This window comes from Culex pipiens, chromosome 3 (assembly GCF_016801865.2).
Source record: "Culex pipiens pallens isolate TS chromosome 3, TS_CPP_V2, whole genome shotgun sequence".
NCBI classification, from domain to species: Eukaryota; Metazoa; Arthropoda; class Insecta; order Diptera; family Culicidae; genus Culex; species Culex pipiens.
The window spans coordinates 132825162-132853154 of NC_068939.1; the positions used below are offsets into that span (position 1 = coordinate 132825162).

Consider the following 27993-nt stretch of genomic DNA (forward strand, 5'->3'; position numbering starts at 1 on the left):
TTATACGAGGTTTAACTGTACCCAAACACGTATAGGTCATCGCTGAAATTTTTATGTTATCACAGTTTTAGTGAAAAATGTTGATTTTTTGCCGATTTCGTCATTTTCCTGCTTTAGAGCGTGGCCCGATGGAAAACTCAGTTTTTATTTTCAAAAAATCATATCTCGGAAACATACGGTTCGACATTGGCATTTTTTAATATGTTATGTGAAATTTTCCGAGGAATCCGATAAAAATCATTTTCAGACATAGGCTCTTTGGTCCAGACACGGTCAAAACGACATTTTATGTTTTCAAATGTTAAGCAAGATTTTTGGAACTTCTTACTATTTTCTCAAATAGCCAAACTAATCACCTTTCTTTTGCGTCTAAGACAGCTAAAATCGGATAAAATGACGCGGAGATATGATTTTTTGAAAAAAGTGGTTTTTGCGAAAAATGACGAAAATTGACATTTTTGAACCACCCTAGCACGATGTAGGTCACCCTAATGGCCAAACAAAAAAATACGGGTCTAATTATTTTGGCCAAGGAACCCCCAGAAAATTTTTGAAATCGTACATTGTTCGAGAACTTGATTTTTATATCAATGACCCCGGAAGTTTTTGGTTGGGACCGACTCCGTGGCTTAATGGTTACAGCTTCTGCCTTACAAGCAGAAGGTTCAGGGATCAAATCCCGGTTGGTACCTTTGAAATTTGGATTCAGTAATTTGAACTTTGAATATGAACAAAAACGAAAATGAACCAGGTGGGATTCGAACTCACACCTTTGGATTGGTGGTCAGGGACGCTATGCAGTCAGCCATCAGAAGGTTTACACTCTAGCAGTGAAATGATCCGTAGTGGTGAAACATGTTATCTTCTCATATTAAATACGCGCTGATCCCTGATTTTCCTGACGGGATTGGAAGTCTAAATATAGATCGAGTTTCCTTCAGATGCTTGCTTCTATGTTTAGGCGGGGCCGAACAATGCCCAGCGACCTCGGAATTGGACCGCAAGGAGCTCTGTCATTCTGAAACGGGTCGTTGGAAGCAGCGCGAGGGCTATCACCACCTAATACCCGGGACTGAGATAAGTTGTATCAGCATTCGGCATATACAAAGTCTGATACAAACTATACTTTCCCATAATATCGCTACCGGCTAGCGGGTATTGGATTGGACCACACACACACACACACACACACACACAGGAACCCCCAGAAAATTTTTGAGCCCGATCGGAGAACTTTTTTTTTTTGGTTTAGGCTCTTTTCAATTGGAATTGCTGTATATATTTATACTTTCAAACTTACTAAATTTTCAAAAATATATTGTTAGTGAAAGCATTTCAATGCAACATGATATGGTAAAATTTATCGATTTTAGAAAAATTTCAAAAATGAGTTATTGTCCATTATCGGCGATAAGATTATCGCCGATAGAATTATTGAAATAACGATAACGATAACCATTCTCGTTAACGTCAGACGATAATATATCGACGAAAATTGTAACGATTAACAACCTTGATTTGCACAGAATTTGATTTTCAGTCGATAAGTATGTGTTTAAGAAGTTCATTTTCCGAGTGATTTCATAGCCTCTCCTCAACAACGAAGGTGTAACATTTTTAAGAAAAACACCAACTATGCTATGCAGATATGCATTTTAACCACAAACTCACCTCCGTCTCAGCCGCAACGCCAGCTCGCGCATCTCGTCCTCACGTTCCTGCTGCAGCTGAATCTGCCGCTCGACCTTTTCAATTTCGGCCTTCTTGTCGGCCTTGACTGCAAGATGAAACGATTATTATTTTAACATTCCCAACTTGTTCAAAATTCACTCACATTGCTTATTCAGTAAAATCTGCATCTTTCGCTTCAAGCGATCCCTGGGATTAAGTGACTTCGATGCAGCAACAGCAGCAGCAGCGGCGGCGGCGGCAGCGGCAGCAGACGACGAACTCTGCAAACATATCGCGGGAGGGCAAACGATTAGAGAAAAAAGGGGGCGGCTGTTTTGTGGACAGTGGTCAAGGTAGGAGTTGCCTAACAGTAGTGATTTTGGAGATTCAACACTTTTTTTTCAGGAGAGAGATCCCTTCTTTTCCCACCCACATATTTCACATGCACTGAAGGTTCCAAACTCGTTTGTTTCAGTCTCACTTCGAACCAAAGAAATCAAACAACTAAAAAAACAGCATTCACAGCACGTAATCATCACACACAAATACTTTTTCGAGGGCACACCGCTTTCGATTGCAATTTCAACGCAAAATTTAGACACGCCGCCAAAGCCGGCCCCTTCGGCACGGAACGGCAATAATGATGGTGGTTTTTGGTGGTGGTGGTGGTGGTGGTAGCAGAGGATGCGAAGGGACAGTGTGAAACTTGAGTTATTCTTACTGACTTTGGAGTCGGGCGTGGCGGAGGAAGGGCCACCTACGGTGGTGGTGGCAGCAGGTTCGCTACCCCCAAACCTGGAACTCGACGATTCGAGCTTTTCCTGCTTGATGGAAAAAGGCGTCGGAAGGTATCCGCCCAGCTCTCGTGGCGGTGGTGCGCTGGAAAAAGGGAATAATATAGATTAGTTTGGAAAGTTCTTTTGAACCACTTTTGCAAGATAAGATTTTGACTAGAACTGAAAACGTTTTACATCCGGTGGACTCACATGCTATGCGACGGCTCGGTCGCCGCCGCCGGTTTCGACGACTCGTCCCCGGAGCTGTCGCTGGTGATGTCATCTTCGCTGGAGCTCTGCCCGTCCCGCTTGCGTCCGTAGTAGCGTCGCACGGGAACGTCCGGTTCCGGTTCCACCGGCAGCACCGGTGGTTTTTCCTCTTTTTTCACGACGATGGCGGGGGCGGGTGGAGGAACTGCAGGTGGTTGCTGTGATATTGAAGGTGGTGGTGGTGCCGCGGCAGGGGCCCGCTCCGGTGGTTCCGTTTTGATTGTCGGTTTACTGCGGGGTGGACTACGGCTACTCGCGGACGAGTCTGACTCAGAGCTGGAGCTTTTGCGAGCGGGTTTACGAACGGGTGGGGATGAAGATCGGGAAGAGGACGATCGAGTCTTTCGGCGACGCGACGAATAGTCCGGCGATCTTCGACTGCCGCGGTAGCCACGCGATCGCGACCTGGACCTCGATGCTCCCGAGCGTGACCTTCGGCGGTACTTGGAGTAGGTTCGCTTGCCACGTGATCGGCTGCGGCGTCTTCTGTGCGATCTGGAACCACTGCGGCTACGATCGCTGTAACTGCGGGATCTACGCTGGTACTGCGCCGGCATCTTGTTCTCCTCCTCCTTTGTGCTTATGCTCTTTAACTTTTCCAGGTTCTGCTTGACCTTTTCGGCGTACGACGTGCTGGCACCGCCCCGTGACGAGCCCGCCCCACCCTGACTGTCCTTGTTAAAGCTAATCGATATTTTCGAATGTGGCTGGAGTTCATCCTCGCCACCGAATGAGGTAATGTAGGTAATTTTCCCTGAATTGACGGGCGAAGGTGACCGCGAGCTGTCGTTCGGATCGTCGTACGTCCGAGGAACCAGTTCTTCCTTAGCTGCGTAGCTCGGCGGACTCAACGGTCGACCGGCAAATTTCCGTTCACGCTGAGCTCGACGTTCCCTCCGGCTCTTCCTCCCACTGAACATGATCTTCTCCTGTTCTTCCTCCCGTGCCATCCGCAGCGCCTCCGCCTCGTCGGAATCTTTCGTCAGGTACGAGTAAAAGTCATTGCTCTTCATTCCGTAATGTCTCCCACACGCATTCATCTCGTGGGCCTGTGTCGTCCCCACCTTGTTGATATCTATCGATACGTCCATGTCCAGATCCGAGTCCGAATCGCTCTTCATGCACTCGTCATACTTGGACGTCCCCGCAGACTGCTCAATAGCCGTTATCGTCTGCGTAAACGGAACCACCCCGCTCGGTTCGGACTCCTCGTAAGTGTACCCGATCGCCACGCCCCCACCAGCAGCGGCCTTTTTCTTCGACGTCGAAGCCCGCTGTTCCGCCTCAACCTGGGCATTTACCCCAAACTGCTCCTCCAGAAATAGTTGATGCAAGAACTTTTCCTCGCTGATACCTGCAAAATGCAATCCGGAGATTAGTTGCAACCCCAAAAGCGATACGTCAGCTTGCGCTGACTTGCCCAAATTTTGTATATCTATCGAGTGAGTTTGCGAAATTCCTCTAAATTGTGCGAATCTTATCACCTAGCCAAACTCTTATCAGTCTCAATAAGAAGACCGAAATTTGCCCCAAGTCGAGACAGTTTCATTTACGATGTTGTTGTTTGCGATTCTTGCCGGCCTTCTGGCCCTGGCGCTCTTCCAAGCGTATCAAACCCGGCAGCGCGTGTTACGCTACACCCGCAAGTTCGGATGTCCTGAACCGCACTGGTTGTTCGGTCACCTACTGAACTTCCCCAAAGATCCCGTCGGTATCACCATGCACACCATCGAGATCCAGAAGAAGTACGGGCCCGATACGGTGCTGTGGCGGCTGGGCAACGACCACCAGCTGATCATCGGAACTGCCAAGAACGCCGAAAAGGTGCTGATGCCGAAGGATACCGCCAAAGCGAACGTGTACGGCTTCGTGGAACCCTGGCTCGGCAACGGACTGCTCATCTCTACCGGCGAAAAGTGGTTCCAGCGAAGAAAGATCATAACCCCAACGTTCCACTTCAAAATCCTCGAAAGCTTCGTCGAAGTGTTCAACAAGGAAACCGACGTGCTGGTGAACAATCTGCGCACGCACGTAGGCAAAGGCGAGTTCGATATCTACGACCCCATCTCGCTGTACGCCCTGGACAGCATCTGCTCGACCTCAATGGGAGTCCACATAAACGCACTAGCCGAACCCACAAACCAGTACGTAAGTGACGTGAAAGCAATGTCCGAGCTGGTCCTGAAGCGCATTTTCCACCCCCTGAATCCGTACCCCAAACTGTTCTGGCTCACCACACCAAACGCACGTGAGCAGCGCAAGCTTATCGCCCGACTTCACCAGTTTACCGACTCCGTTATCAAAAAGCGACGCCAAGAGATGGCGAACCAACCAAAAGAACCCGAACCGACAGATCCATCCACCGATCTGTACAGCAAGAAGCGACAAACCTTCCTGGACCTACTCCTCAACGTCACCGTCAACGGTCGGCCCCTCTCCGATTCCGACATCCGCGAAGAAGTGGACACATTCATGTTCGAGGGTCACGACACCACAACCTCGGGCATTTCTTTCACCATCTACCAGCTGGCAAAGCACCAGGACATCCAGGAAAAAGTCTACCAGGAAATCCTGTCCGTACTCGGCGCAGAAGACAGCAAAACCGCACCCCTTAACCAAAACACCCTCCAAAACTTCAAGTACCTCGAAATGGTCCTCAAGGAAGCGATGCGAATCATGCCCCCGGTGGCCTTCATCGGGCGTAAAATCCAAGCGGACACCGAAATGAACGGAGTGATAGTCCCCGCCGGAACCGACATCACCGTGTCGATCCGTCAAATCCACCGCAACCCGGCAGTCTACCCCGAACCGGACCGCTTCGATCCGGAGCGCTTCTCCGAGCACGCCGAGCACAAGCGCGGTCCGTTCGACTACATTCCGTTCAGCGTGGGATCGCGTAACTGTATCGGCCAGCGGTACGCCATCATGGAGATGAAGATTACGCTGATTAGGCTGTTGGCGAACTACAAGATCCTGGCCGGGGAATCGCTGAAGGATTTGCGCTTCAAGATGGACCTGGTGCTGCGGCCGGTGGATGGGATTCCTATTAGGGTGCAGGCAAGGAAGTGAGGCTCGAGTGATGTTTGAATGGAAGTCAGGTTTTGTAGCCAAATTTTATAAAACTAGTATTAATGAATAAAAACAAATATATTACTATATATTTTTTAATTTAACATTATATTACTAAACATTATGAGAAGTCTGGAATAAGAAAACGTAATGCAATGGGCTGCGAATGGCCAAGCAGATTAACGCTGCCAGATATGAATGAATTAACAACAACAGCAGTGTCAGCGTTTCTTGGTACGGCACAGACTTCATCCTCTCTTTCTTTTGATCAGTCGACGGGCACGCTCCGCGCGTCAACGTCTCGCTCACGTTCATGGGCATACTGACGGGCTTGCAGTCCGTCATCTGGAACCGACCCAGGATCGCTTCCACATACTTCGCCTGGTTCAGAGCAATTTCGTCCTTGCTCCGGCCCACCCGAATTCCCAGAACGTACTTCGCAGGTCTGATGTCCTTCATCTTGAATTCCCGGCTGTGTTGGGCTTTGATCTCCGTCTTCCAGCGGTCACAGTTCGAGAAGATCAGAACATCATCGACGTACACAGCAACGAACAGCATCTTGTCACGGGTCGTAATCAGTGCATACCAGGTCGAACTTCCTCAGGGCAGCATCCAGCTTCTTGTTCCAGACACGGCTGGATTGCTTGAGCCCGTACGGCGCCTTCTTGAGTTGGCAGACCTTGGATTGCTCCTTGCTGTCCACGAAGCAAGGGGGTTGCTCCATGTAGATCTCTCCGACAGTTCTCCTTGCAGGAAGACTATGACGGCGTCCATCTGGTCGACCTTCATCTCCAAACAGGCAACCAGCGCGAAGTGATATCGCAGCGAACTATATCGAACGACCGGAGCGTAGGTCTCTTCGTAATCTACCCCCTTTCGCTGCGAGTATCCTTTGATGACCAGTCTCGCTTTGTACCGGTTGATGTCCCCGTTCACGTCCAGCTTGGTCTTGTACACCCACTTGCACTTGATCGCCGAACGTCCTTCTGGTAGATCGCACAGCTCCCACGTTCTGTTCGAGATGAGAGCTTCGTACTCACCCTTCATGGCCTGTTTCCAGTGTTTAGCGTCGTCCCGAGCCAGTTGGTGCGTGAACGGATCATCCAAAAGCGGCTGTGGAGTGTCAATACCAGTATCGGGTGATTCATCGAGGGTATCAGAATACTTGCCTTGGGGCGGGCGCCCCCTATCGCAAAGAATCAATCGTTGTTGACCGTCATCGGCAACTGATTATTGAAGAGCACACTATCGCTCTCGGCTTGATCTGGTCCAACTTGAACAGCCCGTTCGATCTGTTCCCAGTCGCGAAGACTCTGTTGTCTTCATCGATCACCTCGCATCCATCTCGGCTGAACACGACGGTATGGCCTTGATCCACGATCTTCCCAACAAATAGTAGATTGACCGCCAACTCCGGCACGAGTCCAACGTTCTCGACATCGATGGTGTCGTCGTAGCACGTCGGCTGCAACGTCGTTGTTTCCTCCGCAACGATCTACATCGCCTGGTTGTTCGCAGCATTTATGCTTCCAGACGTCGTTGAGGGGTTCTCCAACAGCGCTTCGTTTCTGGTCAAATGCTTCACGGCATAGACAGCTTTCTTCTTGCCGTCGCGGTCGTCGTGGTTCCTTGGCTGTGCAGTCCCTGGCGAAATTACCAGCTTTGCCGCAACGGTGACACTTCGATCCCTTGGTCTCCTTGTAGCGTCCCTTGGACACGTACGCTTGTCCTCCGGCTGATTCCACGGGCAGGTCGTCGTCCTGGAGCAATTTGGTTTTGATGGCGTCACCAGTGATTGCGATTCCAGAATTCTCGAGCCCCATGATCATCGGCCGGTAGTCCCGCCAGCAGCATCATGCCGATCCATTAATCGTCCAGCGGGAAGCCGATTCCGATGAGCTAATTCGCTGTAGTCGTCATCCGGTTCACGTACGCCTCCATGGGCCCACTGCTCACCAGGTTCGTCGTGATAAGCTTGTGCATGAGCGCCCATTGACGGGTTAGTCCAGTATCCTCGTACAGTCCGCACAACTTCGTCCACAACTCCTTGACAGTCTTCGCGTTCTCCGCGTGGTGGAAAATCAACGGATCGAGGAAAAAAATTATTTTCCCTCGAGCGATCCGGTCCATATTCGCGTCGAAGGCTGCGCCTTCAATCACGTCCTACAGGTCTTCTATCTCCAGGTACGTGCGCACTGCCAACCTCCACGTCCGCCATTTTTCACGTCCAACCAGCCGCTCGATCGGCTCCGTAGTTCTGGCCATGAGCCTTAGGTTGGACAGCACCTTGAGCACCAGCAGCAGCACCGCTTCCGTCTCCATTAGGCATCTTCGGATTTTCCTGCTTCTTCATAAATCTTCTGGTGCAACTACTTCAAGAAAATTCTTCAGCGTTCCGGAACCCACTCTGGGTCCATAACTTCTTGGGGCAGAGGTGGAAATAACAAGAAATAACACGTCTTGTGTGGGTTACGGTTAAGAACAGAATGAAAAGTTTTCTTGAGCTGCAGGGTAATTTAACAAACAAGAACAAATCCATAGGTTGCTTGATCATCTCCAATATTTCTGAATCAGATTTGTCTTTCTTCACAACAGTAGTAAAATTCGTCATTAACCATGCACTTGTCGGAGAATTGTTTTCAACAGCAGACTTTATTTGTGTTGAGTTTCATCTTCATCACTCGCACACCATTTTGAATAATAGAGACCATCAACTCCTCCGATGACGTGCTGTAGAATGCCTCTTCCGGGTTTGTTCCCGATACTGCTTCTCCGGTGTCACTTTTCACAATATCACAATTTACTTACAACTTCGGTGTTTTTTGCCAGCACGTTTTTTTTTTTTTTTGTATACAAACTAATTTACTTTCAATTGTTCAACCGCCAGCCAGCCATGGATGCATAGTTACCCACCGAGGAACTCGTTCTGCGCGAGTACGCGATACCGCTCGTAGTTTAAGGAGCGCTCCTCCATGTCCAGCACGTCATCCTCGGCCGCGGCCGGCTGGTCCGGTTTGCTGACGACGGGCGCGATGTAGTCCAGATGGGCGCGCACGTCGAACCGATCAATCAGGTTGTCCTTTTGGCCCTGCCACGGCATCCTGGAGAGGGGAAAATGTAAAAACATTAATCAAACAGTCGGCATTATTCGTCGCCGTTGTCATTCGCTGGTGGCCTTCAGCGTCGTCGTCGTCGCGTCGTCAGTGGGACAACAGGGCCGGCCCCCTTTTCGCAGCACTAGGATTTGCTGACCGCACAAAAGGGATCAAACCGGTCCGGAAATACGCGGGACGAACGCGTGAAACCCATTCCAGGAAGGAAAACGGGCGAGTTCAACAATAAAAACAAAATCAGGTTCTCTCCACCCGGCGGGCCCGGCCCGGTGGATTTCGAATATCACTTGCATGATGGCTGGATTCTCGGCAGCTGCCGCCACGCTCGCGTCCAGGTGGATCTTGCCTTTGCGACCGTGAACTTGAAGAAACTGCGTCGGATCGGCTTTCTGGAAAACGCAGGGAAAGAGAAGAAGAATGTTAGTACCAGACAAAAAAAAGATCCAATTGAAAACTCATTGCAAGGATAATTGATTGCCATTCTTCTGCAGACTCGTAAGGGGGTAATCACCAAGGTCTTTGATGGGATGATGTAAGAAAAGGGATTAGAAGTGTTTTTTTTACCCACTGCAAAAACTCATCGCAATTGTGCTAAAGTACGCAACTTACGCAATGACAAATGGGTAAATTATCCGCCAACTCACACGAAATCAGAAAAAGTAGCCCCGACCCCTCTTCGATTTGCATGAAACTTTGTCCTAAAGGGTAACTTCTATCCCGAGTCTCATTTATTTGTTATCTCGTGACGGATGGTGGTACGACCCCTTCCATTTTGGAACATTCGAATAAAGACGTGTTTTTCAATAATTTGCAGCCTGAAATGGAGATGGTTTGGAAATTTAGCGTCAAAGGGCCTTTATATACTGTAAAAATTTTCATCAAAAAAAATGCATAAATATTTCGAAAAATTTCCTTTTTTTTGTTTTGCTTGTTTTTCGTCATCCGTGTCTCTCGCGGATGATCTTGGATGGCCATGATCAAAAACGACTTGGTAAATCATAGTTAAAAAAAACATAACATTTTCAAATGAAACAAAATGCTCTAAATAAAAACATTACCCTTACGAGTTATCGCAGAGTCAAAAAGTTCATTTAATTTCCAATGAAATGACACGTCCCAAAAAAATATTACAGTACAGTAACAAAAAATGCCAGAAATTAAAAAAAAATAAATTTTTCGCTAAAATCGGGCGTCCAATTTTGCTTAAAAGCCTCTTTGAACAAAATTTCCATAACATCACCATTTCAGGATGCAAAGTATTGAAAAAAACACTTCTTATTCGAATGTTCAAAAATGGAAGGGGTCGTTCCGCCCCCACAATATATCCAAAAATTGAGCTCGGATGTGTGAACTGGGACAAAATTTACCCCTTAGGACAAAATTTCACGCAAATCTATGAAGGGTCTAAGCAACTGAAAACTAATTGAAATGCATTTTGACAGCTGCAACTATTTTGCAATTTCCCAGGCAATAGGCAATCATTTTACAAAACTCGTATTGATAAATGGTAGCTGGGGTGGTCAGCTATTGTTTCCCGTTTCGAATTTTGAAAAAAAGTTACCTGAAGCTTGAGAAATAGCAAAAACTGTCAAAATGCTTATTCGCCCTTTTCTCGCTCCAGCAATATAACGCTGCACAACCTAGAAAATTTCTCAGATCTCGATTTTTTTCTAAAACGGGCAAACATAGGAACTTTGAAAAAATTGACATTTTCGACTTATTAGGTGCTATACCTTGCAAATTATATGTCTGTGTCATTAAAAACATAAGCTCATTTTTTTTCCTTTAAATGTCTTTTGTGTCGCTGTTTGTGTGCTTGGGTGCGTGGTTATTATAATTAAATAATGGCATCATTAGTGCGCTGACCACGGGGACGCGCTGTCTTGTTTTTGCATGTTCATTTTCATTTCTTTTGTGTCGCTGTTTGTGTGCTTGGGTGCGTGGTTATTATAATTAAATAATGGCATCATTAGTGCGCTGACCACGGGGACGCGCTGTCTTGTTTTTGCATGTTCATTTTCATTTCTTTTGTGTTGCTGTTTGTGTGCTTGGGTGCGTGGTTATTATAATTAAATAATGGGGGGGTCATTGTGCTAATGAATATTGTTCAGTGTCTGTCGAAGTCGTGATTATTCAGGTTATTTTTTTTTTTGTGTGTGGTTTTGTGTCGCTGTTCGTATGGGGTGAGGGATTATAGTAATTTTACTGCCTGCGTGTTAATTTATCAACTCACTATATGATTAATATAATTGTTTGTATTATTCCTCATCCTTTTCCTTTCCTGTAACATACCATCTCCTCATACCATGTATGATCAAATTGTTTAAATTAATGAAACTTTCTAGAACAGCATGGAAACCATCTGGAGTATTTATATTTTAAATTATTGCAATTTTTTATAGCTTCCTGGAATCATTTTGATTTTATTTATTTTATTATATTTATTATATGTATTATATTTGTTTCATTTATTATTTTTACAAAACTACATGTTTATTATATAATACACTAAAGACTCACATTTACACGTACAAACTTCCAAATCATTTAATACATTACGCATTCAACCATTTTCATCGGCCCGATGAAATTCCCCTAACCCCCATTCCAAACCTCCCAAAAATATTCCGTTCACTTTTAAAAGTCGCATGGGTTCCCTGCACTTTTGCCACTAGTGAACAACACAAACATCCCCTCCCAAATCCCCACGGGACTGTATGGGCGTAGCCTTGGAGCACAGTGTGGAAATTTACGTTCTTAGATATTTTTGGATGTACCGGGCAGCAATCAAATTGTCTAAGAATATTGAATTGACCATTGTGGCACCCCCTACAGCGTGGTGCAGACCCGTTATGCTATGCTATGCTATGCTAAGCTCATTTTTTTCCTTTAAATAAACAAAAGTTGGTCAAAGATGTTTTTCCTATTCTGCATTTTTTTTTTTTTAATAAAAGGTGGTTGGTAATGTTTAGTGACAAAAAATGATTGTAAAAATCGGCAAAATGTTTTCCGTGTATCATTTTTTTTGGTTTGCTTGAAATGGTGACTAGTGCTGAACCACGGACGAACGGACATGACACGGGGTTTGAAAAAAAGTAAAGCAGGTTTTCTTTTACTTCTTCTTGGCGAAAACCTGCGCAAGCGAGATCGCTTGTGTCAAAATCTTCGCGTCACGTAGTCTTTAACGTAAACAAAGCCAGCTGATGGTGCAAACTCATGGGCACTTTTTGAAATGGTCGTATGAATTTTCATTAAAAATACCATTTCTAACAATTTTTCGGCAATTTTAGTATCCATGATAAATTACATAGAATCATAAAGACAAACTTAATGCCAAAAAAACTGTTTCTAGCACAATACTAATGCTAAATGTTTTAATTAATTATTGCATAAGACATTTTGAGAATTCACACGTAATCGCGCGAAGCTACTTCGACAACTTGGATGTAGATGGCGCAATTAATAGTTTGCTTCAGAAATATGAAGAAAATTTGTTCCTGGTGTCATGTCTGTTCGTCCGTGGCTGAACCACGGAGGAAGTTTCTGAATTATTTTCAAGTGCGGGAGCGAATTGCCCATAGGGTTAGAGTTCCCCTAATAAAATCAACAACATTCTCAAGTTTTTTCTTCCAGGTTAAGCAAAAACTTGTCCAGATCGGCATAGCATAAAGAATGGCATGTTTGAAAATTTGTTTATAAATTAACAGCCAGACCATGTCCAAAATTCCTGTTTATGAGTAGATACCAAGGTCGATAAAATTGTTGAGGTTCGATAACGATAGTTCTATCGTTATCGTTATTCCGAAAATTCTAATAATTTTATCGACGATAACGAACGATAACTTATTTTGAATATATTCATAAAATTGACTAATCCAACCCAATTATGTTGAATTTTCAAAGCTTTCTCTTAGAAAATACTTTTTTATGATATGGCAAGTTTCAAAGTATAAAGTTTCAAATACTAATAAAATCACAAAATACCGTTTTTTTCAAGAACTCAAATTTTTTAATTATTCAATATGGGATTCGAACAAAGCAAAATTTGTTCTACTTATTTTTTTGGAAAGAAATACTCTAGATTTCACAAAATAGCGTATTTTTCGGAAATACTAAAATTTTCACAAAATACTGTATTTTTTCCAAAATGCTCATTTTTTGTAATTTGCAATATAGTTATCACACTTGGTATCAAACGAATTAAAATTTTGCATGCATTCATTGTTTTAAAGTTTTTTTTTTTTTTTTTTTCAAATGAAATACAGTCCAGACACGAGTATACGAAGCCTCGATTACCCGAAGTTTCGATAATCCGAAGTTCGATTATCCGAAGGTTTGTATGGGATTTTGGATAATCGAATCACGACCCCAAATAACATGAAATTGTAGTTCTGCCACACCGATTTAGTCAAATTTGAGTTGTTGATTAACTATTAAAAAATAAAATGCATTTATCAATATTACATCACCGCCATTTTAGCCATCATCTTGGATTTAAAAATTTCTAAATCATTTTAGCGTAGTCTAGGGGCTCGACAATCAAAAATAAGACAAAAAACATGTTTTTTTCGTGTTCCGATTATCCGAAATTTTGATTATCCGAAGTGAAATTTTTCCGAGACCTTCGGATAATCGAGTCTGGACTGTACCAAAAAATTTCACAAAATACCGTATTCAATTGTGGTGTCAAATGAAGCTACATTTTGCATTCATTTTCACTGCTTTAGTTTTTTTTAATAAAATATAGAGCGAGTTGTGGCGCCAAAACCACGGCAAATAGTGTCCAGGGCATTCGTGGAAATACAATGTCCCATCCCAGAGGGTCCCGGAGTACCAAACCTTCTTAGCATGGTGCTCCCAACGAATACAACCAAATCTTGGAGCGTATGGTGGTGTGTCCCCACGCTTCTTCCTCCCCTGTCGATTCAGAATTGTGTTGTTGTTCGAACACTCAGTGCTCAAACTCAACCCAATTACGAGTCATCTCTGCGATACGGCTTTACGCAGTAGGCCTGGCCGCTTTAACGCTTGTGATGTCTCATTGCATTTCAATGCAATGGCGCACTACAAATGTTAATAAATGACAAGAAGAGTGCTAGGCGTCATCTAACCTAAGACACTCTTCAGGATCCCTTCGAAAGATTGGCTGCGCTAAGGTCTGCTTAGATTAGATTAGATTAGATTTAGTTTTTTTTAATAAAATACTAAAATTTTGACTAAATATCGCATTTTTTTAAAGTTCTCATGTTTTTTTAGTGTGCAATATAGGTATCAAACGCTTTGAAATTATGAATGCAATGCATGAATGCAGTTAAAATGCATGCAAAATTTCAAACCGTTTGATACTCATATTGAATATTGTGAAAATAATTTTTTTTTTAGTATTCCCAAAAAATACGGTTTTTAATTATTATTTCAGAATTTAACAAACAAACACTAATAAAAGTGAAAAAGCAAAAAAAATATCAATAATAAATATAAAACAAATCAAAAACAAATATATTTAAAAAGTATTGGCAACCCTGCCACACGCAACCGCGAAGAGACACCCCCCTTTTCGGGCCGGCCAACAGAAGAGGCAAGATCACAACAAAAATAACAAGAGCGAAAAAAAATGCAAATAATAAAAACTGGTTCCCTTTGGCCCCGGACCGGGTTTTACTCAAACTCACTATTCGCTCGTAAAAGTCCTGCCGCCGCTCTGCCCGCTTCCGGTAGTCCACCAGCATGCCGCGGATCTTTTTTTCCTGCTTTCGAGCCTCGTGCCACATTTTCATTTGCGGGGATTTTTATCGCGATTTTCCCGACGAAGAAAAAAAAACTTTTCGCAAATCACGAACGCGGCACTCAATTTGACACTTCCGTCCTAAATTTCACATTCACCACACGCACCAGTACCGGAACTCGCGATCAACACAACTAAAAGCCACTTTTAATGCGAATTTTCGACGCTTTTTGCGGGAAACTCAGAAAACTCAAATTTCCAAAAGCCAGCCAAAACTATCCATCCGTCATCGTTGCTCTCCTGTTGGGTGCGGAAAATGCGGCTTTCTTCGGCCGACCGACGAGCGTCAACTGTCAAAGTCAAAGTTCGGCGCGGTGCCGGACCGGCTCGCATTTGGGGGTTCGGGTGCGTTACCGCCACCCTAGCGCATTCGCCTACCCTACACGGTAAAGGGTAATTTGCACAACGAGAATCAGCATTACACATTGTTCAGTTCTGGAGTTTTTTTTTTAAAAGGACCAATAAACTAAATTTCCAGTTTTTGCTTTTTGGGTGTTTTTCAATACCCCTGACTCAAGTCGGTTCTAAAAACAACCAAAAAGCAAAAAACTAGAAATATGGTTTATTGGACCTTTTCAAAAAAAAAACTCCAGAGCTCACTTTTATGCAATTTGGTCCTAAAATGAAGCTTAGATTGCTGATATAATTGTGTACAGCAATAAAGCTTAATAGCTTAATTGTTTTTTGCCCATAAATGTTGATAGAGTTGACCAAAATTCGTTTTTCTTGAAAAGAAATGTTCAATTTAATAGAGGGCATAATTGACAAAGGGAGCGCGTGGTCGTAAAAATATTCGAATTAATAAAATTTATTCATGAAATATTTCAGCTGAAACTTGTTTCTTCTTTTACAACCACTAGATCATTTTGTACATTTTTGGGCCTTTCTAGACAGTTGTAGAGCTTATTAAATTGAACATTTCTTTTAAAGAAAAACGAATTTAAAAATGCTCATTTTCAAATTGAGATTAAAAGAGTTAAACTAAAACTGCAAAAAAAACTAGGTACCTCCGAGATCTCGTCCGAGATAATTTCCGCAAATGTACTCTAGAATGTGTACTTTTAGATGTTTCTAAGATCGAGGTCAAACTCCACCACCTTTTCAAGTTATTCACATTTCAAAATGGAGTCTTTTTCGTCGTATTTTGATTAAAAATTTGGTTCGAAAGGTCCCATTTTCGTTCTCTTGGAAGATAAATGTGTGTTTTGATAAGCTCTACAAATGTCTAGAAGACATCAACTCGCTACGATATAAGCCTGAGTCAATAAATTCAAAAAACTCATTTTTTTTCAAAAGCACCTAAACCTAAATTACAAAAATGGCTCTAGAAACTTTCCGTTTCAAGATAGAGCTTTGTGCCCTCCAGCAAAGTTGCTCAAAATGATGTTCCCTACAACTTTTCTGAAGATACCAAAGCGCTATCTCGTCATCCCACCGATATAAAAATAACCACCCTAAAATTTGGACCACCCTAATGTCCACCATATTAAAAGATGCCCCTTTTAACCTAGATCATTTCTCCCCAAGACATCAAAGCTCTAAATCTTAACGTGATTTCGGTTTCGGACCACTGTGCATTGGCCACCAATGTCTGTTTGTAGATCTCGATTTTTAGGGACGGGAATGTTAGTTAGCGCAGGTTGCTACTAGGGCAGCTGGTTTGCCCTGTGCTTACACCCCACGAGCGCCAGGAACCTGAAAATGTGTTAGTAGGATAGGGTGTTTGGTCAGGATTCATCATAGAAGATGATGATGCGACCCAAAATTATTGTCCGTTTCTCTCGAAGGTACACGCCGCGCGGCATTTCAGAATGTGCCGCAGACACTGTTGTCAGCGATTTTCTGCACTTTTGGTGCAATAAAAAACATACCCGGCAACAATGCCATGCAATTCGAAAAAGAAGATCAACAAAAACAAAACGCGCAGTATGGGATTTGACAGCGAGCATTTGCCGAAAGTGCGGCGCGTCGTTTCGAGGCTGATATGCCGCGTGTCTTTTTCGGGAATACGCGCAATATAGTGTTTGTTGAACGGTATTATGTATTATTCTCAAGGCAAGCAATCGGATGCTGCGGGCATTTCCCGTTTATCGGTTGTTAAATTTTTAATGAAATGATTTAATCTTAGACAGCCGGCTGTGGAAAGATAGAACCAAAATCATTTGTAATTACATGATGAAGGATTTAACAGTGTAACTTTTAAATTGAGACGTTTTTACCAGTTTAACATGATTGATGTTTAGTGGAGTACTGATTAACGAAGTGAACGACTAGTTTCGATGTTTATCAAGCTGAAATGGTTTGATAAGGTTTGTTGTTGTTGCACACCGACGACGAACGCGAAAAAAACCCTGCGACCCGACGGAAAGGCATCGCAAATCGGACTGGCTCAACTGTCATCGATGACAACCCTGTAAACATTTTTTTTGAAATGAGTTATTGCGTTCGAGCGTGTTCAACTTACCGCCACCCACAAATTCATATAACGCGCCTCCAGATTTCGTAACGGCTTCTGTCAACGACGCTTCCACCAAACCGTAACGCTCTTCTGTCAACTCGACCACTTTCGGCTGTTTTCTCGCGCGATTCCGTCGGATTTCGGAGAGTTTTTCGTCGCGTTTCGCAGGTTTTTACGGTCCGCTTCGCATTGAAAATGACCACTTTCCAGTGAAGTTACGAGTGACGGTGTGATTTAACTAGTTTCACGTGAAATACGACTGCCTTTTGTTCGAGTTCGCGAGGAAGAAGCTCCGCCAGGATGGACAACTTTCTGCTTCGCAGCAGCAGCTTCGAGGCGGCTTCACTCTTCACGAATGAGAAGATCGCCTCGGCCCGCGGGAAGGTTGGTCAATTTTGGTTTGATTTGTGGAATTTTACTTAAATTTTTGTTTTACTTGCAGATTGTGGAGGCGCTGAACGAATCGCTGACGGCGGGAAGTGCGCAAAAGTGCGAGATCATCGCCAAGGTCCAGGAGTTGATTCTGCACTCGGACACGGACTTGTTGCTGGAGTTTTTGGAGAATATTTTGGCGTTTGGCCACGATACGAATCAGGATGTGCGGAAGACGGTGGCAGGGTTTATCGAGGAGGTTTGCAAGATGAACATTAGTTTGCTGCCGAAGGTGGTGAATATTTTGTTCGGGTTGTTGCGGGATGCGGCGCCGAGTGTGGCCAAGAGGGTGATTCAGGGCTGCGGGGCGATCTACAAGCAGGCGCTGCAGTGGATCTGTGGACTGTCGGATATTACGGAGGAGGTGGAGCAGGCTTGGAATACGCTGTGCTTGGTGAAGGCTTCGATTTTGGACATGATTGATAACGATAACGACGGAATCCGGACGAATGCGATCAAGTTTTTGGAGGGGGTGGTCATTCTGCAGACGCACCCGGACGAGGACAGTATGAAGCGGGAGAATGACTTTTCTTTGGAGAACGTTCCGCTGACGCTGAAGATTGCCAGAAGGAGAAAGTTGGAGGACGAAGCGGTCAATATCTTCGATTTGCTGCTGCAATTTCACGCCGCGTCGCACATTTCTTCGGTGAATTTGATTGCGTGCACGGGAACGCTCTGCATCATCGCCAAGATGCGTCCCTCGATGATGAACCAGGTCGTGGAAGCGTTGAAAAACCTCCACTCGAACCTGCCACCAACGCTGACCAATTCGCAGGTCAGTTCGGTAAGGAAAAACTTGAAAATGCAATTCCTAAATCTGATCAAACACCCGGCCTGTTACGAGCACCAAACGGCAATCGCGCAAGTTCTGCAAGATTTAGGAGCTTCAAACAGCGAAATTGGCCGCGCCATCCCAAAGTTGGACAAGCGCGAGCAGCAACGCCGTGCCAAGCGCGCCCTCGAGAACTCCATGTCCTCCCAGCTGGCGGCCAAAAAGGCCAAACTAAGCGAGCACATGCGGCGGGAGAAGGAACGATCCGCTGCAGCGGCGGTCGCAACTCCACGCCAAATGGAAATCGATTACGACGAGTTGAACGAGCAGAAAGCGCGCTCAAACCGACTCAACGAGCAATTTCTCACGGACCACCTGCAAAAGCTCGATGTTGTGACGCAGCTTGTTCTCAACAATCTGTCCAAACTCCCCGCGGAACCCAACTCCTTCTTCAACACTGGGTACGTCCCACTCGCACCGAACGTGACCGTCCCCCAGCAGATTCAGCGAATCGCCGAATCGTTCGCCAAGCAATTGACCGATGTGCGCGTGGGTCCGGGCGCGTCCGCCATGACCAAAGAACCGCCAATGCGGCCCAAAATCAGCGACGACGAAGAGCGCAGCATTATCAGAGGACGCGCCGGTCGCGAAGCGGACGCTGAAGCCGTTGAAGAACTGGACGAGGAGGAGGTTGATGTTGACATGGAGCGCCTCCCAGAAGATGATCGGCGCAAGCTTGAGGCGACACGAAAGTTGCGCGAAACGCTGGAGCGAGTTAAGGGCGCGTCCGGCGAGCCAAAAATGAAGCAGCGCGTCAAAGTGCTTCGTCTGCAGGAGGTCACCAAGCAGCAGCCGGTCGACCTGAAACACAACTTCCTGAACGACGCCGTCAAGCGCATATTAAAAGCGGAAAAGCAAGCCCTCATCGGCGGAGCAGCCTTCAAGCGCAAACGCATCATCACCGTGTTCGGCTCCCACTTCATGCCCTCCGTCCGCATGCTCATCCTGGACTTTATCCTCGAGGAAATCTGCAAACGCATCGACCTCGCCTTCTCCTGGATTTTCGAAGAGTACAGCCTGCTGCAAGGCTTCACCCGTCACACCTACATCAAGTCCGAGTCCAAAGCCGACCAACCGTACACCCAACTCCTCCTCAAACTCGTCACCAACATCATGGACCGGGAAAACTTCCGCGAAAAGGAGTCCCTCCTCAAGCGCATCTACCTCGAAGCCCCCCTTCTCCCCGACGACGTCATCACCATCCTCGCCTACATGTGCCAACTCGAGGAACTCGCCGACTGCGGCATGCAAATCTCCAAGGACCTCCTCATCCGGCGTCCCCCAAAAGAGAAAACCTTCCTCGACATCCTCCTGAAGCACTCCGTTCACGACAACGCCATCATCCGCGAAAAAGCAATCCAAAACCTGATCCACATCTACTCCCTCCATCGCATCCTCACCGACGAAATGGAACAGTACGCCCTACTCTGGCTGTCCTACCTGGAGCAGGAATACCCCCCGGAACCGGTGTTCGCGAACGAGCTCGGACGCTCCGAACATCCCCGCGTTTGGACGGACGAACTGGCGAAAGCCTGTCTCGGCCTGTTTCTGGAAGTTCTGGTCTACAACCAGGAGATGATCCACCGGCTGTCGCACGTGTACACGAAGGCCACCTCGGATATGAAGAGGGCGGTGCTGAGGGCGATTGAGGCGCCGGTGAGGAAGATCGGGGCGGAGAGTGAGGAGCTGCTGAAGCTGATTGAGGAGTGCCCGAAGGGGTCGGAGACGATCATCACGAGGATTATCTACATTCTGACGGAGAAGAGTGAGTACATAATAATAATAATATACTTTTCAAAGTTTTTGTCCCTCGGCTCTGGGAGGGATCGAGGGGAGGGGGGCAAAAAAAAAATATAAAGATATAAAAATCATAATCACAAGCCATAGTTTTAACATTTGAATGAAAAAAGTTTTCAGAAAATGTAGGATTTGATGAAAACAAAAATTTTAGCGAAAAATAAGTTCGGTACCAAACATCGAAAACTTTTAAAACTTCAAAAGATTTTTTAATTACCTACTATTATTATTTTAATTATTTAAATTATTATTTTTGTAACCCAAATTAAAATGATTTCAGTTGATTGCAGTTATATTTGCATTAACATTTTGAAGTTTTTTGCAAAATATTTTTTTTGCTCCCTAATTTTTTGGGCCGATTTTGAATAGAAGAATGATTTTAACATTGAAAAATATTTGCAACGGCCTAAACAATTTTTTTTTGCTTTTTGGGTCAGAATGGTTTTGACAACTCCCCCAACCCCTCGAAAAAAAAAACGGCTCGTTCGTTTGAATTTAACCAATATTTTAATCACTTGCACCACGACTGCATTCAAATGATTGCTGTCACCACACTTACCCACACAAGTAAGAAAGAGAAAAAGAAAGAGCCGGCTATTTGAGTGTTGAACTCGCCATTCTCTCGGGTTTACTTCGTGTGTAAACATACGATCGCATCCAAATAACGAGCGTGACCGGCGCTGTCAGTGAGCATTTAACCCCTACTGCCCATTTTTTTCGATATTTTTATTTTTGAGCAACTTTTGTTCTACGAAAAACTTTGCTTCTTCTTTTATGTTTTTCTTGTTTCAGTTTTAGTATTTTAATTTGCGTTTATCTTGTTTAGTTTATGCTTGTTTTTGGTAGTATTTGGCCTATTCTACCACCTCATATCATTACATTTTTCCTATCTAATTTTTTCATGTTTTCACAGTCACTTTTTCAATTTGCTTGTTTTTCACATTTTCTGCTATAAAATGGCACCATTATCATTTACATTGTAAAAAAATGCGTAAAGGCATAGTCTGGGACACCAGAAAAAATACTGCATACTTCTTTTTACTTAACATATAGAAAACATTAGTAAAAAAACACAGCCAAAGTTGACCCCTAAAAATATGAAGTTTTTTAAAACATTGGCAAAGTCACATAAAACAAGTAAAACTTCCAACCCATAAATTTTCTAAAATATTAAGAGTTCTTCTTTCCCATGCTTTTTAAAGATAAAAAATTGGTTGATAAAAGGATTTTTGGCGATTTCTTAGAGGGTTAACGATCGATGATGCTAGCTGACTCCCGGGCTTTTTCAAATATCAGCAATTTATGTCAGTGACCGCCCTATTTAAAGCTTTGCGCTTTAGTTTAAGATTATACAAAATTTATTGCACACTTTGCACCAAATTCTCCACCCTTGCAAATCATAACTGCACACCAAATATTTGCACACTTGAAATCCTACCCCTTCTCCCCTCCGCTCGCCTAGAGTGGTGCGTGTCTCGACTGAGCTTTGTTGCTTTCGACCACTTTAGATCAGTTTCAAACTAGGGTGTGTGTCTTAGATAGTTTTTTTCTGCTGTAGTTTGAAGTGTGCACTTTGTTGGAGAGCTTTTCACAACTTGCACGATTGTCTAAAAATCTCTGAAATCCGCAATATTTTAGAAAAACCTGATTGAATCCCACTAGGGGTGAGATAAAGCCTTTCTTACTAAAGAATATATTGCACACTTTGCACCAAATTCTCCACCCTTGCAAATCATAACTGCACACCAAATATTTGCACACTTGAAATCCTACCCCTTCTTCCCTCTGCTCGCCTAGAGTGGTGCGTGTCTCGACTGAGCTTTGTTGCTTTCGACCACTTTAGATCAGTTTCAAACTAGGGTGTGTGTCTTAGATAGTTTTTTTCTGCTGTAGTTTGAAGTGTGCACTTTGTTGGAGAGCTTTTCACAACTTGCACGATTGTCTAAAAATCTCTGAAATCCGCAATATTTTAGAAAAACCTGATTGAATCCCACTAGGGGTGAGATAGAGCCTTTCTTACTAAAGAATATATTGCACACTTTGCACCAAATTCTCCACCCTTGCAAATCATAACTGCACACCAAATATTTGCACACTTGAAATCCTACCCCTTCTCCCCTCCGCTCGCCTAGAGTGGTGCGTGTCTCGACTGAGCTTTGTTGCTTTCGACCACTTTAGATCAGTTTCAAACTAGGGTGTGTGTCTTAGATAGTTTTTTTCTGCTGTAGTTTGAAGTGTGCACTTTGTTGGAGAGCTTTTCCCAACTTGCACGATTGTCTTAAAATCTCTGAAATCCGCAATAACTTCTTTCAATTCATAACATCGACTTGATCGACAAAAAATCTTATGATGAAAGCAAGGTGTTATTCATGATGTGTTTTCCAAAAGAAATTGAAAACGCAATTTTCACCAAAAGAATATTTTTAATCGTACAAATTCAAAAGCAAGCATGGCAAGCTTCCCATGCGCCAGTGAAGACGCACACCGCGGTTTTGGTTTTATCGTTTTGGTACGAGCCCAAAAACAGAACAAAGCAGGCGCAAAGCAAAACCACGGTTACGACACGACTGTCATCCACATACAAAGCGAGTGAAGTCAAAATCGAACCAAGATCGAACCAAGTTTTTAGCGCGTGGCATTTGAAAAGGTCGTATGCGCATCGGACATAAATTCCATAAATATGTTTAATTTCAAATTTGAACCAAGGGAACAGCATATAATTCCATCGAGAACCTAATGTTGGCATATCAGCACTTTGGTGTTCAGTTACAGCTAGTTTAAAGCTATTTCGACAGTATTCTGAAAACGTAGTTCATTTTAATACAACGGAAATTAAATATCAAACAAATTTTATTTTGTTTCCAGGAAACTGAAGCTATTCAGTTCTCGATTCAGTTTTTAGTTCAGTTCAGTGTGTTGTGTTTTTTTATTGAATGGCCAAGTAGAACTTTGTTTTATTGATCTAATAAATGTTAAATGTAAAAAATAACGTAGTGCTTGTAATTATCTCGCATATATATGCAAAAAAGTAAAAACCGAGGTAGAAACTAACAAAACACATAATTTGAGAAAAAAAATGTATTTATTTCATACGACCTTTCCAAAAACCATACGTAAACAATATTGACAGCGCCTCTGGTGGGGACTTCAGGAAACTGCATGCGTGTCAGATCCCTGAGCAAAACCGAGTTAACTGCACAGTTGGAAGCTTGCCATTCAGCGTCTACGAAAGCGAGAGGGTCAGAGATAGCTATTTTTACAACCGCACCACTACACACTCAACCGCGAGAACCTTAGGTAGATAACCATTGGCGTTGCGAACATTGAAAACTTTGAAAACGATATAAAGCTTAGAAGCTTCGAAAGCTCCTATTGGGATCCAATGAACTCTGTTAAATAAACTGACGAAATCACGACAAAATGAAGCCTTAGGAGCGCACGGGAAACAAATTGATTGTAGCCGGATGAATGTCCTATGTCACAAAAGATTTTGCATAAACATTGGACATTTATGCAAAAACGGACAGGGCAAAAGAAACCGAAAAGCTACGATATCTTACATGTTGTAGGAAACATCGGTAGACAAGCTACTACAAAACGAGTATAAGTCGAGCCACAAAATAAATGCGCCAGCATTCTCGCGCCAGTATTCGAAGCTCAACTTGGCAACTTGGCGACGAAGCGTCGATAATCGATGCAGTGTGATTTTTTGGCGATTTTTCCGCTTAAAATTCATGCTGAATCGACATATTTACGAAGATGAAAATGACGTCCAGCCTTAAAGTAAAACCTATACCTTTCTTTAGTAAGAAAGGCAAAAATCAAGAATTCAGCTAAATCATTCTTTATTCGTTCTTCGTCATTTTGGTTATGTCTGTTACATTACCACTGCACCTTTTTTTAGAAAGTTTGATATTATTTTCGAAAATTTATCCCATCAATACATTGCTTTCTGAAGATACTAAATCGATAAAAAAAACGTTTCAAGGTACCAATTTGTTTACATCTGTATGGCAATTTTCCTACACTGCAGTGTATTTATAAATTTTTGTTTGGACTAATGATGCAAAAAGACTTTTTGGTTAAAAGGAATGTACAGTAGTTGTTCGGTAACTGGGCTGAGAACGTAGCCCAGTCACCGAATGTTGCTCGTTAACTGGGCTGAACAAAAAATAACGAGGGGACCACCGATGCATAATATTTTTCAGATGAAATATAAAAATAAAAGTTACTCAAATTTATTTACAATGCTTACTTTTCATATTTCTTTAATTGTAACTTGAAATTAAACAAAAGTTTGAATTTTTTTTATTTATTGAATATGATTTTTGCATCCATTAACCCCTGGGTCATTTTGGTTTGTTTTGGTTTTTTGACGTTTGTCTGCTTTTTAACTGGGCTACGGCCCAGTTATCGAGCGCCCAGTTAAAAAACGCCCAGTTACCGAAAAATTACTGTACTCACATAATTTTAGACAAAAAAAAATTAATTCACATAAATTGATAATTATTGGAAGAATCGTTCTTCTTGAATGCACAAAACAAATAAAGTCATTTTTTAAATGTTGATAACAATGTATTTTTGCAAATCTTTTCTATAAAATTAATAAATTGTAAATGACATTTCCTGCTTCAATTTATAATCTATGTTATTCTTAAAAACAAAAACGATTTTTTTATTTAAGTTGGTAAAATCTGTAGAGCATGATGATGAAAAATACCAATCATTAGGGAAATTAGTGGTTTCAATTGGAAACAGATAAAAACGGCTTCGTTGACAACTTGCTAACTTTATAATCAAGACATTTGAAAGTTTTCTTGAGGAATTCAAACTTGGAACCAAATGTATGCTTTCAAAAAGTATGTTGACACTAACGTTAGCCTAAAAAACATTGTAATCTGATTTAAAAACATTCGGGAAAATTCCTTCTGGTATCGGGAGAAAACCGGGAAATTGAAAATTTGAAAACTGGTGGCCACCCTGAACTAAACTTAAAACGGTCAAAAAGTCGAAATTGTCCAAAAATGACATGGGACAATTATGCGCAATTATAGTGCCTTAAAAAGAATAGCCCATCGAATTATTTGTCAGTTGGTAAACTCTGATATAATTTAGTCAAACTTTGTAGGAAGTCTATCAAAAAATAAATTTATCAAAAATTCACTAAAGTACTTTTTGATTGCAAATTCGATTTTACTTTTAAAAATGAAGTTTGACAAATTTTTGTGACCAATATTTCGATCGTTTGAAAAAAATCAGTATTGATTAAAAAAATCATAACTCGGTCAATGATTTTTTGCCAATTCTGGAAATGTCTGAAAAGTTGGCATTTGATGTCCCCAGAAACATATCAGAAAAAAATAAAACTAGTGTTTTTTTTTTTGCAAATCAAGTTTGAGTGACAAAAAGTGAAACTAAAATCCACCAAAAATTTTTTTTACCTTGTATCATTTTTTTCAGTGTAGTCCTTATCCGTACCTACAACTTTGCCCAAGACATCAAATCGATCAAAAAATTCCTTTAAATGATACAGATTTTTGAATTTTCATATATCATTTTTATATGGCCAGCTGCCAAATTTGTATGGAAATTATCTAATCTAATCTAATCTAACCGTAGCGCAGCCAGTCTTTCGAGGGCATTCTGGAAAATGCCTTAGGTTGATTAACGCCTAGCATCCTCTTGTCATTATTAACATTCGCAGTGCCCCAATGCAATAAATTGCTTTGAAACATCACAAACGATAAAGCGGCCAGGCCAACTGCGTAAAGTTAACCGCAAAGATGATTCGTTGAAATGGAGTGAGTATGAGCACGAATGTTCAAACAGCAATTCATTTCTGAATCTACAGGGGTGGAAGAAACGTGGGGATCCCCCGCTCACGTTCCTGTTTGTTTAGGCAATTAATCGTTGGGAGCCACCATGCTAAGAAGTTTTGGTGCTCCGGGACCCTCTTGGGATGGGACACTGTATTTCCACAAATGCCCTGGACACTATTTGCCGTGGTTATAGCGCCACAACTCGCTCGCTGCCAAATTTGTATGGAAATTATATGGACAAACTAATGATGCAAAATGGCTTCTTTGGGCATACCGAAGGCACCAAAAAAGTTTCAGCCGGATTAAATAATACAAAAATTAAAATTAAAAATATACCGATTTCGTCGAGGAACTGCTCATATGTTTTATTTGTCTTGACTTTATGGTAGAACGTTAGGACGTTGCAAATATTTTTCAATATTATTTATCTTCTTTTAAATACCTCAAAAATTATAAAAAAGCTCATACTACTTCTAATCTCTTTCAGCTATCCCCACGCCCGAGCTGGTCGACCGCGTGCGCATCCTGCACCAAACGAAGGTGTCCGACGTGCGCCTTCTCATTCCGGTCATCAACGGGCTCACCAAGAAGGAAATTCTCGCCGTGCTGCCCAAGCTGATCAAGCTGAATCCAGTCGTTGTGAAGGAGGTGTTCAACCGGCTGCTCGGCATCGGCGCCGAAATCACCACCTCGAATCTGCCCCTTTCGCCGGCGGAACTTCTCGTCGCGCTGCACACCGTCGACACGGCCAAGGTCGAGCTGAAGTGGGTCGTTAAGGCCACCTCGCTGTGTCTGGCCGAGAAGGAGACGTACACCCACGACGTACTCGGCAGCGTCATCCAGCAGCTGGTCGAGCTGACCCCGCTGCCGACGCTGCTCATGCGAACCGTCATTCAATCGCTCACGCTTCATCCGCGGCTGGCCGGCTTCGTGACGAATCTGCTGCAGCGGCTGATCGTGAAGCAGGTGTGGAAGCAGAAGGTCGTCTGGGACGGGTTCCTCAAGTGCGCCCAACGGCTGACGCCGCAGAGTTTGGGCATTCTGTTGCAGCTGCCGGCGTCGCAACTCCAGGACGCACTCACCATCTGTCCCGAGTTCCGGGAACCCATGCTGGAGCACGCGCGCGAGATTATGGAGCACCAGATTGGGCACGTCACGCAGGACCGGATGGACGTGCTGCTTGGGATTTCTTCGCACAGTTCGGCGGACACGGCCGACCTGCAGGTCGTTGCGGTAAGATTGACGTCTTGTCGCTTGAAGAATTGTTCAATAACTCAATTTGTGTTTTTTTTTGTTTGCAGCCAAAGTACGGCGAGGAGGTTCCAATGCAGTCCCATCTGCCGGTGTTGATCAAGAAGGAAAAAGATGCGGAGCGGCCCGAGCCGGCACCGCCTGGAATGGATTAGGACAAAAAAAAAACAATATGTTAGCAATTATTTATAGTTACAGTATCTAAGGCTGCGCTTAATTTTGTACAATTTTCTGTTCAATAAATTGTGACGCTTCACAAAATTTCTTAGAATTTTTCGTTTGTTGATTTAGAATGCAGAACTATTTTTTCTTAAGTTTATTAAACATCGAGGCATTTTTTGTGTCATGGAGATGTCTTGATATTTTCTCAACTGACATAAATTATGTTATCCACCGCCATATCGGATTTGTTTACGGCATAGTTTCTTTGACTTTGTTTCAAAATAATTTCTCTGATTTGGGCAGCATCAGAACAGTTGGGAACAAATAAATGGTGTTTTCAAATATTGATTTTTAACTTTCCTTCAAACATTTGAGAAGCGTTTCAAAAAATGAATTTAAAAAAATATATTTTTGTAAGTTTTGATTGCCTGCAAAAAAAGTTTTGATTCCCAGTCACGACGGTCTAGCAGGATTCTAGCATAAGTCTTACAGAGCTGGATATTCTTACAGCATTTTAGCAGAAGTGTTCTACCGTTCGAGCAGGATTCTGGCATATCC

General features: G+C 43.3%; 3 protein-coding genes across 3 annotated transcripts in view; 2 read left to right on the top strand and 1 right to left on the bottom strand.

The window, feature by feature from the left end:
* The window catches only part of LOC120425880 (CLK4-associating serine/arginine rich protein-like), a 30725-nt gene extending 15783 nt beyond the window's left edge, over positions 1-14942 (bottom strand). Inside the window, exons 1-7 of the mRNA XM_039590500.2 lie at positions 14572-14942; positions 9191-9288; positions 8700-8887; positions 2658-4071; positions 2397-2550; positions 1835-1952; positions 1672-1777 (exon numbers count right to left, since the gene is read on the bottom strand). Of these exons, the coding sequence (XP_039446434.1) occupies positions 1672-1777; positions 1835-1952; positions 2397-2550; positions 2658-4071; positions 8700-8887; positions 9191-9288; positions 14572-14676 (2183 nt within the window). The 5' untranslated portion in view covers positions 14677-14942. The remainder of the gene's footprint in view (positions 1-1671; positions 1778-1834; positions 1953-2396; positions 2551-2657; positions 4072-8699; positions 8888-9190; positions 9289-14571) is intronic.
* Positions 4078-5890, top strand: LOC120425881 (cytochrome P450 4d2-like). Its single transcript, XM_039590501.2, has one exon. It carries the CDS (start codon positions 4272-4274, stop codon positions 5784-5786), a length of 1515 nt encoding a protein of 504 aa, XP_039446435.1. The 5' UTR covers positions 4078-4271; the 3' UTR covers positions 5787-5890.
* A 2299-nt stretch (positions 14943-17241) lies between the features above and the next one.
* LOC120425882 (symplekin) lies at positions 17242-27544 on the top strand. The gene is made up of 4 exons (XM_039590502.2): positions 17242-17526; positions 17585-20171; positions 26510-27255; positions 27324-27544. The coding sequence occupies exons 1-4, from the start codon at positions 17443-17445 to the stop codon at positions 27426-27428; spliced, it is 3522 nt and encodes a 1173-aa protein (XP_039446436.1). The 5' UTR covers positions 17242-17442; the 3' UTR covers positions 27429-27544.
* Positions 27545-27993: the final 449 nt, after the last annotated feature.

What these genes read in the sequence shown, in the direction of transcription:
- LOC120425881 (XM_039590501.2), top strand. Translation starts at nt 4,272, where the DNA reads ATGTTGTTGTTTGCGATTCTTGCCGGCCTTCTGGCCCTGGCGCTCTTC.
- LOC120425882 (XM_039590502.2), top strand. Translation starts at nt 17,443, where the DNA reads ATGGACAACTTTCTGCTTCGCAGCAGCAGCTTCGAGGCGGCTTCACTC. An exon ending in TCGCCTCGGCCCGCGGGAAG is followed by an intron (nt 17,527 to 17,584) that starts GTTGGTCAATTT and finishes TTTTACTTGCAG; the next exon opens with ATTGTGGAGGCGCTGAACGA. An exon ending in CTACATTCTGACGGAGAAGA is followed by an intron (nt 20,172 to 26,509) that starts GTGAGTACATAA and finishes AATCTCTTTCAG; the next exon opens with CTATCCCCACGCCCGAGCTG.